At 41.2% G+C, this 16445-nt stretch overlaps 1 protein-coding gene across 2 annotated transcripts in view; it reads left to right on the top strand.

The window, feature by feature from the left end:
* The window catches only part of LOC145286005 (uncharacterized), a 338140-nt gene that overhangs the window by 275090 nt on the left and 46605 nt on the right, over positions 1-16445 (top strand). Inside the window, exon 2 of one of the 2 annotated variants that reach the window (XM_080134603.1) lies at positions 16279-16350. The exons of the other annotated variant lie outside the window; for it this stretch is intronic. Within the exon in view, the coding sequence (XP_079990729.1) occupies positions 16279-16350 (72 nt within the window). The remainder of the gene's footprint in view (positions 1-16278; positions 16351-16445) is intronic. 2 annotated transcript variants of the gene reach the window in all.

A 16445-nucleotide genomic window follows, 5' to 3' on the forward strand; every position in this document is an offset into this window, starting at 1 on the left:
CATATTTCTCCTAAATTTCATTTCCTTATATGACTACCAGTCCATAAATAGCAGGAATGGCCATTTTTTTTTCTTTAACCCTTTTTTGAACTGGACGGCACATTATACAAGGTCGGGTTTGTACTACTTTTTAATCACAGTTACGAACTGCCAGGCTCTGGACCAGTACCTGGCTACAGATCAATTAGTCCACAAGAAATAATAAATTATCTTCATTTTATTTATTACCTGAATCTTGTATTTTTTTCTGTCTTGCAAAACTAGTATTTTGAAAAATGTATGACTTTAATTCACAATGTTGTAAAATAAGCAGGAAACTGATGTTTTTGGAAAGTTTCTTTGCAAAAGGGGAAAGGCATTGTGCAAATCATGTAATAAAAGATACTACTCACATAAATGGAAGCACCTCTGTTTAGCATGTCATGTGACAGGATCAGAGAAAGAAAAAAAAGGAAAAGTTTATAGATGGATTATTTATATACATGTGGCATTGGTTTGCATATGAGGGGAATAGCGACTATAAGAAGGATAAAAAATATGGACTTATCGGGACTAGTGATTGGCTCACACCAACTCCATTCTGTATACCAACTCTCTAATGAGGCAAGTCTTCACAACAGATTTAACACTTGGAGATGAAGCACTCTCGATTAAAGAGTAATTTTAAAGAAAAAAAAACAAGAACACAGAGGATAGAAAAAAATTATTGAAGGCTACCAAAAAGGATCAAACCTCATGGTCAACCATACTGCCAAGTCTACAAAACCATTCACTATTGACGAACACTTGATCTTACCCTACACAAGATATTCGCTATAAATTTTTGGGAGAGGCTGCTGTTAAAAAGGTAACACATGTACCTCTGTCGACTAACATCCTGATGAGGAAATAAATTGACACAGTTGTAGAGAGGATTAATATATTAACGTGATATTCTAGGTGAATAAATCTACAGTTCTTGAGAATAAGGCAATATTACGATAATTTTTTTGCCCTAAAGAAAACAACACTATAGCTTTATTTTAAAACTTTTATTGAAAAAATCAATTCAGGTAACTTGATTATGTAGTAGAGTTGACATCTATGTGACGTCAGAACGTGGCTAACATGTGCATGGGATGCACATGTACATGCACATGCTTCTAACATATGTCCCAGCGACACAAAGGACATTCCTTAATTTGATTGTTTATTATTCCTCTAACCTAACATTGTTTTTATAGTTATTTCTAATTACAATGGATAATTCCACTGCATTCCTGGAATCGTATCTAATGACAATATGTATTCATTTGAACTTTTGATAACTACATTCGATTCCAGCATTCTCCTTTAATAATAATTATATTTGACCCTAATTACTTTGTTTTTAACTAAAAACCGGGGACTGTAACCTTCAATATATAGGATCAAAGATGGTAAAGGTCTTTTAAAGACTATATTTAGTTGTTGGAATGGCAGTATGCTAGGATAAATTTGTTCCTAGAGTTCAATTCTGCAAATGTTCTTCCCCAATTTAAAATGGAATTTTTTTCTTTTTTATTCAAGGCGTGATTGATTAGCTCAAATTGTCCTTATCTAAAAAAATCCAGAGTATTTAGGTTATGGTTATGGGTATGTGTGTTTGTGGAGGTTGATAAAAATAGGGTGAGAGTAGGTGTTAGTGTCTGTTTCAGCAGTTGCTTGTTTGTAGCTAGTTTGGACACATTAGAAAGATCTGACGTGGAGGTCCCTTTGTGGCCGGACTCCCGTGGTGATGTCAAGCAACTGACCTCTGGTCTTCTTCAAAACTGTGGCTCGTGATGTCTAGTCTGCCAGGAACTCTCCACATGAATTCTAAACGCCTCTGTGTAGAATGCTGGAAGCGAAAAGCGAAGCTGCATACACCAAAAAGAAAAGACAGACAATTTGGTTCTATCTATTAAAAATTAGTTCCACAAAAATTACAGTCTTTTTACAGATATATACACGTCCGTTCTTAAACATTTTAAATTCACAAATCTCTCTTCTTCGTAGATGGCACTCAAGCGAAATGGAGAGGGCGGTGATCAGGCGTTTGAGAGCTGGTTCCTCTCGAGGTTGGCACAAATCTCTCTCCAATCTGTCTAAAAAAACTGGGTGCTTGTTTTTATACTCAGGGACGGGTTGGAGTGCAGTGGTCCATTCAACCAATCGGGGCCAGCTACGTATCTGGGGAAACCCCAGATATATTTGCATGTGTGCACTTCACCAATATTACCAGTTTTGTAATCTGGGACCAACAATGACATCCGTTCACATGACCTCCAGGGTAATCCCTGTCATTCAGAAAGCCATAGTCTGAAGGTGTTCTCCAGGTCAACAAGTACAATCTCGTTTCTACATTATTCTGACGTTTCCTGTTATTGGATTTTTTATACAATAAAATATATATCTGGCCTTTCAAACATTAAAATATATATCTGACTTTGACAATAAAACAAAATATATATCTACATATCTTAATTCAAGTATTCTTGATATTTGCTGTTGTCCGGGATTAATTTAAACAATTTTAGCATCTTTACCCAGTCTTTCTCATGTCCCAGGGGGTCTCAACCTCCCCAATGGGGAGCAAATCGCTCCCCCAAGTCGATCACGTTACATTCGACCCCATTAGACCTCATTGCTTCGATAGAACCAATGGAGTCTAATTCTCAGTGCACCGCTCCGCCCTTCTTCAGTTTGCCACCAGGTTTGTCACTCCTCTCTCTCTCTCCATCATTGGTTTACCTGTCAAGGAAGATAACATATACACCGTCTAATAACCACCTTTCAACCAGGGTTCTCCCCTTTTTCCATACAAAAGTTCATAAAGATAAGAAAACAAGACAAATATTCAGGATTAAAGTCAAACCTGTAATAAGGAAAAATAAAAAATAAAAAACTAGTTATGTTAGTGTTTTTAGATTAGTAGGCTGCAAAAGTTACGAACAGAAAAGTTTCTTAGCTTTTGGGACCGTAGCGTTCGACTTAGATTGGAAGAACCAATACTTTTTCTTATATTTAAAATGAAAAAAAAAAAGTCTCCCATGAAATTGAACATTTCCCAAATTATATTTGCATATTATCTGAACTCAAAAACATGCGGCTTTTTTGTATTTTTTTTTTCTAAAGTATGCTAAAGTTAATGCATAACCCTAAAGGTATTACTTCTTAACCAGCAAGTTAAAAATAACCAGACTTTTTCAATTTGATAAAAGTTCCATTATAGCATATTTATTATGGGGTGGTCGAACATTCTGGCATTAGATAGATAATTCAATGTTGAATTTAAAAGAAATAAATAAAAATACAAAACTCACCAAACCCCCCCCCCCGACCCCGACACCCAACATACCCTTTAAATATCGACATAAAAGCAGACTGACTGACTGGCTGGCATTCGTCCTCTTTAAGCTATCGCTTCCAAGTTAAATCGAATGCTATGAACTCAAAAGCTAAAAAACTTTTCTGTCCGTAACTTTTGCAGCCTACTAATCTAAAAACACTAACATGACTAGTTTTTTATTTTTTTATTTTTCCTTATTACAGGTTTGACTTTAATCCTAAATATTTGTCTTGTTTTCTTATCTTTCTCCTAAATCTTTTTTTATCAAAAATACTATTATTAACCAATACTTTAAAACGAAAAATAAAAAAAAAAAAGTGGCCCGTGAAATTGAACATTCCCCAAATTATATTTGCATATTATCTGAACTCCAAAACACGTGGCTTTTTGTATTTGTTTTTTTTTTGTTTTTTTTTTCTTCTAAAGTATGCATTACTTCTAGCTAAAGTTAATCCATAACCTTAAAGGTATTACTTCTTAACCAGCTTTTTAAACGCGTTAAAAATAACCAGACTTTTTCAATTTGATGAAAGTTCCATTATAGCATATTTATTATGGGGTGGAGCTGGAACGGTTTAACATCCCAGCTCGACCTAGATAAAGACAAAAAGTATCTATGCATTAACATGGGAGGGGAGACTATCTTCAAGTACTATCCTAGTCCGTGAATGGGGCAACGGACTTAAAGTAAATATTAATAAGTCATTCTCACCATTTTTTTTTAATTTTTATTTTATTATATTTTATTTTATTTATTTATTTTATTTTTTTTCAATAGAGAGTAGATAATGCATGTGGATGTGTTATCGGCAGCTCCAGTAACTCTTGCTTCTCCTTTTTTGTCCTTCAGTCCTCATTTCCAATGAGTGATTTTTCTGACAAAGGGTGAAGAAAAAGCTGCTTTCTAGGTCGGTAGTACTTTGTAAACAGTAGCCTGTCGAAAAATTTCCGTTTCTATATCTATCCTTGTGGTCAGGTCACTAGTAAGGGTGGTGGAGGTAAACGTTTCGTCTGGGCTGATGTTACTCGCCTGATAATCAGGGACCCGAACCTTGGATTAACCACTAAAGAGGCTGTCCTATCAGCAGGTGCAAAGTACCGGGGCTGCTGTATTGCCATTTGGTAAATGGATTCTGAACCATACAGTAGTTTCTGGTAGGGCCTCTCGATGCCATACTAATGGGTAATTGTTACGGCTTTACCTTTTCATGTGCCACAAAAAAAAAAAAAAAAAAATTCTTGTCTTTTTCTCTCTTATTTTCCCTCTCTGTCCTGCTCCAACCAAGTCTACCGACCTGCTCCACAAACCCCAAAACCTCAATCATGACAAATCTCAAAAAAAGAAACACGAATAAACCTAGAACCCCATCCACCAACGTAGACACCTACTACCAGGTCTCCTTCTCCAACATCAGGGGTCTACGTTCCAACCTTCCAGAGGTTGGAACACAATTACAGGAGATGAAACTGGACATATTCTTTCTAAGTGAAACTGGCATAGGGCCAACCACTTCTCTAGACAAATTCATAATTAAAGGATACTCCAACTTAACATCTAAATCTGACCCCCAAGATCGCCATGGGCATGGAATATGTGTCTACATCAAAGATGGCTTTCATGTGGTAGGGATATCTCCAGAGACGACTCTAATTTACCTTATATGTGCTTCCGGGTTGCACTAGCTTACACCACTGCATTTATATTTGCCCTCTATCGCCCCCACAACAGTGGGGTTACTATCTTTAAGAGCATATCTGAGAAAATTGAACACATCCTGTCTGCACATCCTTCGGCTAACATTCACATTTGCAGTGACTTCAATGTCCATAATGTGGAATGGCTGACCCACTCAAATAAAACCGATGACAAGGGGAGGTTTTGTCATGATTTTGCCATTGCCTATGACCTCACTCAGATTGTTCATGAACCCACCCATGTGCCCGATACACCCGGTCAATATGCAAGCCTTCTAGACCTTTTCCTCACAACTTCCCCTGAGCTGGGTTCATGTTCCGTTCTATCTCCTCTGGGATCCTCTGACCACTCTGTTGTAGCAGTTAAGATAAAAATGAAATGTAATAAGTCTTCAGACGTACCTCTCCACCGTACTGTATATCGATACTCTATGGCTGATTGGGATAGTTTCCGTACATTCCTATCTGACCTACCTTTGCATTCCATGTTTAAAAAAGGATGTGTCCTCTATAGTATCAGACCTGACCGAATGGTTAATTGTAGGCATAGACCGATTTATACCATCCAAAAAATTCCAACAAAAACCTAACAGCCAGTCATGGTTCTCTCCCGAATGTGCTGCTGCCATCGTGCATAGAAATCACTTTTTCCATAGCTACCAACGTAATAGATGTACTGAGACTAAAGCTGCTTTCAGGACTACCAGCAACCACTGTAAAAGAGTAATAAAACATGCAAGAGAGCTATATGCTCAGTCTGTTAAATCCAAAGTAGCTGAGCAGTGGCTTGGTTCCCACCAGTTCTGGCAAATAGCAAACAGAATCTTGAACAAAAGCATACGTTCTATCCCAAATATCATCAATGGACCTGAGGTCATCTCGTCAGCATCAGACAAGGCCAGACTATTTGCCAAGAACTTTGCAGCTAATTCTACCCTATGCGACAATGACCATCAACTCCCTGTATTTCCTCCTATAACAGACAACACGCTATGCAACATACAAATATCTCTGCATGAGGTCGCCAAGCTAATCAAGAACCTTGATTCCAGTAAAGCAACTGGCCCTGATGCCATTCCAGTTATAGTGCTGAAAAAGCTACAACCAGAACTTGCTCCCATACTTACGAAACTTTGTTTAAGCGTTGTTTAAGCATTGCTTTAAGGAGAAGTGCTTTCTAACACCCTGGAAAACCTCATCAGTATGCCCTGTATTTAAGAATTCAGGTGAAAAGTCATCTCCCTCTCAGTACAGACCAATAAGTCTCCTGTGTGTCATGAGTAAGTTGTTGGAATCCATATTAAATAAAGAGGTAGTCAACCACCTCAACAACCTTCTTAGTGACACACAATATGGTTTCCGCTCTGCAAGATCTACAGCAGATGTGCTAGCGGTTATATCACATAGGATTAGTGAATCTCTTGACAAAGGTTTCCTTTCCAGGACAATTGCTCTTGACATATCAAAGGCCTTCAATAAGGTATGGCATAAGGGGCTACTTCACAAGATTTCCAGCTACGGTATTACTGGAAATGTTTTCTCAATCATTAAATCATTTCTCTCTGATAGGTTCATAAGAGTAGTGGTTGATGGGCAGAAATCAGAGGCCCACAGTATTAATGCTGGAGTCCCCAGGGGTCCATTCTGGGCACAACTCTCTTCCTGATCTACATCAATGATCTCCCAAAACACATACTTAAATCATTCGTTGACATCTATGCTGATGACACGACCATCTACGGCAACACATCAAAGGCCGTAAATGACAAAGTTCTCTCTAATTCTCTCTCCTCTGATCTTGAGCGCGTGGTACAGAGCTGGCTGGCTGGTCACTTTTAATGCATCTAAAACCAAGCCTTTATCTTTACATCATCAACACTCTGATCCCCATTTAGCATCAATTGAAATGGATGGCTCTCGTCTAGGAGAAGCCCCATGTTTTGACAAGCTTCTGGGCTTGACCTTTACTCCTGATCTGAAATGGAACACGTACATCAAATCTGTTGCCAGGGACGCTGGGAAAATGGTTGGATCTTTCTACCGCTGCAGAAGATATCTCACTACTAATGCAATTCTCTATCTGTATAAAAGCCAAGTACGTCCAAGGATGGAGTACTGCTGCCACATCTGGGCAGGAACTGCTAAAAACAGCCTATCCTGCCTTGACAGAGTACAAAATAGACTTTGTGGTTTAGTTGGGGATGCCCTTTTTCCTTCCCTACAACCTCTCTCCCACTGAAGAGACGTTGCAAGCCTGTCTTTGTTTTATCGTTATTTCCATGGCAGGTGCCCGTCTGAACTCCAATCCCTTGTCCCCCCTCACCAATCTTTTACGAGAAACACCCGTCTGGCTGAAACTACTGTCAATAATTTTCCCCACTCTTTATCTGTGTAACACCAAAGAGGGGCCACATCAGATCAGTAGGGTCGATGTGACATTTTTTGTGTTAAATGTAATATTCAATCCCGGGCGAACGCCAGTTACAGAAAAAAAAAAAAATTTTTTTTTTAGTTAATATTTTTATGTGTCAAAATCTTGTTGTTGAAATACCATACGGTCGGGGAATAAAAATAGAAATCGCATGCTAAACTCAAAGCGAAAGATTACTTAAAACATTTTTTAACCAAAATACGCTCGCGTTTGAACTAAACGAGCCAACACAAAATATTCCGAAACAGAGATTTGAAATGTCGGTCGGCTTGAAATGTGATGTTTGACAGGTGAAATGTCGGATCGTTTTTGATCTGAGAAACAAACACACACACACGAAACAGATTGGGCCTGATAAAAGAATTAATGACGTCAGCCCAAGGTTCGACATGAATTGTTTTTCAATATGTATTATCTGAGAAACTTCAGAATGATAATATGTTTTGGGCGTAAATAGAATATTTTGAGGAAATACTCAATCTGCCGATGCACAAAGGACTTCAAAAGAAAGCCAGTGTTTATTTCCAATTATGACTTATCTAAAAATGTCTTTTGGCAAATTGTTTTAGACGCTAATGGGAATTCTGATATGTAAAGAATATTTTTTTTTTAAAATCACATGGATGTTTTTACAAAACAAATAATTCAAAGAGGAAAGAAGATCAAACGGATATTTTTAAATAGATGAAATCTGGTGATCTATTACAAGCTAAAAATAATATTTCCTCTGATTATCAGTTGATAATATGGAAAAAACCATTATCGAGAAGGCGGGGTCAGGCAAGTTGGGGAGGAGTCAATTTGATTTTGGAAATTGGGGGCGGAAAAATAATACCTGCCACAGGCCAAATCGACTAATGAGAAGGAATCAGGTGGATTGTTATCAATCAATTTGATTGGTCGAAGACGAACGTAAGCGTCGTCATTATTCAAGGGTTTTACTATATAAGATCTGCAAAACTCGATTTAATCAGATAGAAGAAGAGAGAAGACAGAGAGAGATCTTTGGAGAGACAGAGATAAAGGTCTCGGTAGAGGAATCCAGCCACCCAACTTCTCTCTCCCCCTCGCTGGTCGCCAGAGAGCTCAATTTGCAACTTAATAGAATTCAGAGGACCTAGGAAGAGACCAGCCAGAACACCTTAACGATAATTACAACGGTCCGCGACTCCGACCGAGTATTTCAACAACAAGAAGCTCATTCACAAATCTAATTGCTTGCTTCCATTTAATCTTCAATTGTACATACGTCTGTAGATAATCATTTATGAATTTCCTAAATACATTATATATCAACCAACCTCTGGAGTTTGTTTGCTGATGTGCTGTTGTTCCATATAACTTTATTTCTTTTACTTGCCACTTGTGACCCCGTTCCCGTCAACGAACACCCAGACGACCAACTAGACGATCAAGAAGAACAGGCCTTCAGGACCGTGCAACCGAGAAGAGTCCTCCAACGCCTTGACGAGGACTCACTGGGTGACGCGACGTACCAACGGTTGGCAGACCTGGTTTCCCAGTCGACATAATTAATTACCCGGTGACTAGGATAGTCATAATTGGGCATCGACCCAGGGTTAAGATCATAACTGTACCGACCAGGTTGCAGATCATAACTGGGCCGCGATCAGAGGTTTAAGGTCGTGTAAGGTCACGTGTAAGGTCACATCTGTTCCTAAATCCAAACGTAGATTCCATGAGCCAAGCTTCTTTCTTAGAACTGCACGCCAGTGGAACTCTCTACCGCTTGCCTATTTCCCACCTGACTACAACTTGGACGTCTTCAAGTCCAACATAAACAAACTCCTGACAAACCGCCCCCTTAATCGAAATCCCCAATACTAATGATTACTACAATACTATCTCATTGATTACTGTACACGCAATAACCCTTATCCCTGAGTGGCCTTCGGTCCTTGATAAATGGTGATCCCCATGTAAAAAAAAAAAAAAAAAAATTTCACTGGTTCAAGAAAATCAAAAGTTTGTAAGAATAATAAAGATTCATCCACAGATTCATCAGGTAATTAGTCTTTTTTTTCACATGCAAGTTTGTGTTTTTTTGTTTTTTTTCAATTTACAATAATAACTAAAAAAAATCAACATTTATAAATGTCACTCAATAAAATGCAAAAGTTCACTTAATTAAATTGTCATTCTCTTTTTTTAATTCATAAGAGTTACTTCCCTTGTTTAAAAAGTTTTGTTTTCACAAAAAAAGTTACTCGATTTTTTTCCAAGGGTTTTATAACAGTTATTCCCCTTTTACTGGGTTTTTTTTTTTAACATTTTGCAAGATTTTTCTTTTCACAGAGTTCAGTCACAATTCCCAAGATCTTTTTTCACTTTGTGAACAACAATAGCACAGTCTCTTAAATAGAGGGTATACAGCCCTAATCAGGGTACTCAAAGACCCGCTCTTTATTAAGCTAGGGCGAATCTCTCTCACCTTAAGCAGTCACAGTTGAAACTCCACCTTATAATTCACAGTTCAGGTTTTGGTAAGGATCTTGTTGAATTGAGAACTTCTTCTCACCGCCCTCAAGCTACCATTGGGATTTTCTTTCGACGATTTTCAGCTCAGTGTCCTGCAAGAATTTTGATAAAATAGAGAGAAAAGAAAAGAAGAGAATCTTCAAGTCGTCTTCAGTTCCTTTGGATCTCAGCATCGGTCTTGTTATGTGAGCATCAGGAATCGCATTTTCCAGAATCACAGGCGATTTCAGACAAGAGTCTCGCTTGCCATCTGTACAATCAGCCTCGAGATGCTTATCGCCTCACTTCCTCCTCTCAGTCGTCCTTTTTATACACCATACAATCGCCAACAACACACTTATCATCATTAAGAGTTGCATACATATCATTCATAGTACGCTTACTTCTCCACCCCCATTTTCATACACCACACCTATGAATGACCACAGGGCCTCTGCAGAGCGGAGGCATCGCCATTGGAATCAGGTCACCCCCAGCTGGATCCAAAACCGAAAGCCACCCGACAATCATTACAACAGCATACGCCCCTTTTCTCACAGCATAGTTATAATCTGGTTCGACTAAGTCAGCCATAACAACCTGCAAACAATTTATATTCAACAATGAAAAAAATAATCCAATCCCCCCCAGAAGTGTGACCACGCTTTTGGTAACCTGACCCAGGATAGATCCTATGTCAAACCAATGGTTAAACATGAGAATTGGAACAAACATGTGCGACAGCCTCAAGTAAAGCTCATAGGGCAGATTATTAAGTCCTGGTGACCTGTTGTAGCCGACCTGCTTAATTGCAGCAACTACCTCACACTCTGCAACCCGACCACCCATTAGCTGCTTGGGCCACCTCCAGGTGGAGCGAGCTAGCCAAATAGTTGCCAAGCTCCTGGATGCAGAGTCTGAACAGCTGCGCAAAATGATGTTCAAAGTGCACACAAAACTGCTCACAAATCTTCCGGGCTGTGAAACTTATGGATGTATCTATCCGATTTGCACCTGAGTGAAGAGATTCATTTGGATTTATCTGCATTCACAACTTCATTAGACATTTTACCAATCCTAGCCTTAACTACCCAGCCTTTGCTAGCAAAACAACTCGGGTCCTCATTAGCAAGGCCTATCTCTAGAGAATCCCACCCTGCCACCGCCCAAGACAGCCTATTCTCTAATCGCTTCTCTGCCTTGGCCCTATCTAGGGCGAGGTATTGGCCATATTTGATAGAGAAGTCTCTAATGCTAGAGTTGACATTTACCCACCACCTACACTGGTCCCTTCATAATGTGCTCAGCTAGCTTTTCCCGGAAGTCATCTATCTCCAATAAGAAGGTATTTAACTTCCAGTACCCAGTTAGCTTGGGATTGCTATCTAAATCTAACCTGGCCGCAAGTAGTTTGTGGTCAGTGACTTAACCAGTGGAATGTGGGACAAGATATGTATTCTACATGGCTTTTTCTAACAACCGATCCAAGTAGGTACATGAAACAGAATGGCTGCTAGAGGGCCACGTCCACATCTCCTGCCCCAGATGATCCGCTCAAAATCTGTCTACCAGATCGCATCTTGCCATCAGGTCCAACAGAGTGGTTTCACGCCCATTCATCCCTCTAGTCCCACCCACCTTATTTACCCTGACATCAAGGATGGCATTCCAATCACCCACTAAGATTAACCATTCCAAACTCCCAAGAAACACACCCAATTGCTGGTAAAAGGAAACCCGACCCTGTATGCAATTGGGTGCATACACCGCGACATCTCAAAATGCTCTATTTGCCACGGCAACATCAGCCACAATTAGTCTACCATTGGTATCCGCATGAACAATGCTAACCATTGTAGAAAGGGTGTGCCTAACTAACAAAGAACCCCCTCTACTTTGCTGATCACCGTATGCTAAAAAGACATCATAATGGCCCTCCAGCACTCAATGATCGTCAACAGAATTGTAGTGAATCTCCTGTAACGTAGCCACATTTATATTCATGGACATGAGATCTTTCAGTATCCTAGCGGCGTTGTTTCAGCACCTCATGCCCCTAACGTTCAAACTAGTCAGGCTCAAGGACGTGGCCATTGTACCTAGATATCCACAACCACCGGTCTAAAGTCTTTGGATACTAGTGCGCTGCAAGATTGTGCAAGATTGCCCAAAAGTTATTAGGATGTTACTCGTCTGTCTTGCACAATGCCACTGACGTCCAAGTGGAAGGTTAACTATAAAAACAAGGGTGAACGTATATAGTGACCCTCCCTTCACATTTTATTGCCAGCTATTTAAGGGAGTCGTGCCCCTCTTCCACCAACTTAATATTAGGAATCGCCCCCTTGGCCTCTTCTATCATACATGGCCTTCGTTCATTCCACTTTAGGCTGATGCATGAAAATTATGATTACGGGGGCATCCGGTAAACTTTTGGGATTTGTGACTTTTTTCCCATCCACTTTCTCTATCTGTTTTAACGGCTATGACGCTGCTGATGTAAGTATCAGTGTGAAGGAGTTCTACATCACATATTTGGTCTCCAGGAAGATAGGGGAGCTTTTTCGTCTTCTCTCTCCTTACTGGAGATGCTGATGCAGTTCTTCTGCAGCCTTTCTCAGGACAATGATCGGGCACCAGCTGACGGGGATATTAAATAGGAGTGGGGATTTTGGTTCAGCTAAAGGGGTCTGGGTTGGCGTTTGGGGGAGGGGGGCTGAACCGTAGAGACAGTATTCTCTACGTTCATTGGGGACAGGGAACGGGACCCAGCCTTCTTGTTTTTTTTCTCCTTTCTTTTTATTCCTTTTTTCAGCCCTTAACTTTGCTGCTCTTCCTGCTCCCTTTTTGAGTCGGATGAGGAGCCCAGATGGTTTTGTTTCTGGCCGCTGGTAACTTCTTTTGAAATTACGTCAGTAGAAGAAATTTTAGACGATTTTGTGGGAACTGCTCCTCTCTTGTTGGTCTTATTGGTCTTTCCATTTTTCTTCTCCACTTTACTCCAGCTATCAGATTTTGTTGCTGGTGTCGCAGTTGCTGTTTGCCCCCCTCATCTGGCTTCTCAGGGGCTGCAGGTGTCACACCTTTTGGTTTTGCTGCAGATGTGGGTTAAGGGTTCCACTTAGGGCAATCCCTCGCCATATGGTCTAGCTGTTGGCAATGCCAACAGTGTGGTTTACGCCCCTCGACAATGACACTCATTGTCCAAGTGTCACTTCTGAGCAGGACAAGGATTTTCTGAAAGCCCTCCCAGTTTAGGTGCATTTTAACAGAGTAGTCCCCTACCATAAGGCTACAGGGACCACCGGCTGGGAGGACAGCTTCAATGTCCTCATACTGACTCATGATGGATCCTATTTGGATCAAATCAAGAAACCAGGGGCGCCTAATATGAAGATGTTTGCACGTCTCCTGTTCAGATATTTCGGCTTGAAGTGCAGATGTTTCCACTTCAAGTCGAATTTGGACAATTTAACAATGTCATCATCGACAGCAGGAGATCCAACATGGCAAAGCTTCTGCGACAAACGTCGGTCGTTGGGATATTGAGATATCCCAGAATCTCCACCATCAGTTCTTTAGAAACCCCTGTCAGACTTTTCTCCTTGGAGTCTGTACTGACTAAGGATACTATCCTTCTCGACAGTCTTTCCACGACTCTTGGCAAGGGTTTGATAATGTTACCGTCAGTGTATGCCTTATATTTTGAGTTAAATACCTGACAGTAATCGTCCGGTGTAATTTTCTGCTGTTGAGGGTGTCAGTATTAGTGAATTCTGCTTCTGTGGTGAAGACGGCTTTTCTGCCCCAGTGGGATTGTTGAGCAGGTTAACTCCATTGGCTTGCGAGCTGTGTAGGTCGATCTGCTGGACTCTCCATCGGGGATGAAAGTTTTTGGCTGGGTGTAACACTAACTGCTCCATTCTTTTGGTCTGCATGAGCGGCCCCCTTTTTCTTCTTAGATGTCTTTGGTTTTTGATTTTCCTTCTCACTGCTTTCTCCGGAACTCCACTGCAGATCTTCGCCCAACATGAGGCTCAGATCAGAGTCTAGAAGTGAGAGCATTTTGATGGTCTGTTCCCAGTCGTCTGGCATTATGCTCGTCAGTGGTTTCTAAAGTGGAGAAATCAGCAGAGGGGATGGTTTCATTCCCAATCCTAAGAGTCCTGTCCTCCTATAGTGGTGGAACGAAGGTTCTCCTCTTCTTGAGAGGAAAAGGCAACACGTCTGCCCGTGACCAAAGGGAAAAACCAACCAGCCTTAGAGCAGGGGCAGATTACTCCTCCCCGGTGTCCTCTAATTTTTAGTCCTCTACACTACCACTGCCAGGGACAGCAGTGTCAAGAGTCCAAGAGCCGCTGCCTAATGTGATGAACTCCTCTATTCCTATGATGCGGGGTGCAGCACCGGCTCTGGTGTGGGAGGCAGCACCGGCAGAGGTTCTTGGTCTAATTTTATGGCCTGAACTGACGTCCATGTCAAAGACATGGACACCAGAACACAGGCTAGGCATAGAAGTGAGGCCCGGACTGCATGGTGGTATTGGTGGTGGTGGGACAATATTAGGACCTGATCCTGCCTCCAGATTAAGCCAAAGTCTCTTCTGGAACCAGACCCCAGGCTAGCCATTTTTGCACTAGAGCCTAGACCAGCTACTCTCCCCCTCTGCGTTCTCTTCCCAGCCCAGACCCGCTGATTTGGCCTGGATAAGGATTCTGTTAGATTTCATGCTAACCATCTCAGACACAGACTGGCCGTTGATGTTTGTTTTTGGAACCAAAAATTCTCAAGCCTAAGGCACGTCCAAATACCACTCAAATCTTGCACCACTTATGCGACAGACATGTGCAACAAACACCTACCTTTCAGCAAAGTCTGACGAAGAGAGTCTAACCCTCTCAGCCCTAATATGAAGCTTCAAATAAAAACGGAAGATTCAAACAAGGTCGAGAGGAGCAAAGTCCTCAGCTTCATAAACCACTTTCATGCGAGTCCTCCATATCGCACCTCTCATTACTATTAGCAAGGTCAGGCATATTTGTCTTCTAAGCCCATTAGTTGTCAACACCCAGTTGCTACAAACATTGATAAGTTCCAGGTTGAAAGACAGCACATTCAGGATGCGAACCATGAGCCCAGCAACAAACTCACTCAGCGGCACAATGATGCGACAATAGCAGAAAGTGTGATTTAAAGTCTCGTCCTCATCACCACACTGTTTACAAATAGGGGAAGCTGCCAAGCCAGCTGAATGAAATCTCTTACTGACCCAGAGACCATTTCAAATTACCAATTTAAGTCAAAGATGCCTCATTGTTAGTGAGACACCCCGGCCCAGGTGCCCAAGGCCAAATGAAGCTACGCTGCCCCCTCGTCAAAGTAAGCCACTCAATTGTATCCTCCCCAACGAATTCCCTTACTAATACTTGATATAATGCCTTTTGAGAAAACAACAGGGTGTCAGAAAGGTGTATTTTCACTCTTAGAAGGAACTTCAAAGCACGGTGACACACTCGATAGAAGGAGTATTCACCTCGGGATAATCTGTGTGCCTCCCCCTCACCTGAGTGCATACTTTTCAATGTCGGGAAGGCTTTCTGGGTGTCCACCTTCCAGAAGCCACCGTTTCCATCAACTTGTGTACTCATTCAATCTGCTCAATCCAATGAAGGAAAGCAGCAAGCTCACTATGGCAATTAAGCGCATAAACACCGATAAAATGAAAAGCCCTAACACCCAGAATGCACAATCTTCCTTCCAGATCCATGAAGCACGGGTCACACGATGCATCCAAAGACTTTTTCACTAGCCAAGAAACATGTCTTGAGCGAGAATTGAAGTATGCTGAGTATAGCTCCTAGACAGCGTACTCAAATGGTCGCCTGGAATGAGATGAGTTTCTTGAACACAACAGACACCCACTCCAACGTGCTGCAGATCAAAGTTTAGTCGAAATTTTCATGAGTCAGCCCTTAGTCCTCGCACATTTATGCTGGCAAGCTTGAGATCCATTATCGCGCCTCAGAGTTGGGAACCAGAAACAAACATCACTGTCGTCAGCGTGCTGATGGCTCTCCCGAGCAAATAGGTACCCATCTGCATATTAATGAGCCCATCACGGGAGATATCATCAACATGCAAAGGATAGGTTAGTTTAGCTATCCTATACAGGGAAGGGTGCATCTTTATGGGGACCCACCCTACACAGCACTTCATTAAATTTCTGATGTCAGAGTTTGAAATATAACTAGAGGAGATGAAAGTTCAAAAGCTTTATTTGCCTCCTCCAGCATTTACCCATAAGTCATTTATCTCTCTTTTCCAGATGACAGTTAATATCTGGTTCGCATTAGGAAAATTGCAGGGGTCTTCGACTGGCATTCCAGTCACTGGGAAGGTAAAGTGTCCTTTTCTTTTTGTTTTCCAGGGAGGGGCTCTTTTCTGGGAAGGGGTGGGCTTTTCAGTGTTACTAGAGGTCTGGCAGGGACTTGG

The sequence above is a fragment of the Euprymna scolopes genome, chromosome 10, assembly GCF_053919585.1.
Source record: "Euprymna scolopes isolate OS-2025 chromosome 10, ASM5391958v1, whole genome shotgun sequence".
Lineage (NCBI taxonomy): Eukaryota > Metazoa > Mollusca > Cephalopoda > Sepiida > Sepiolidae > Euprymna > Euprymna scolopes.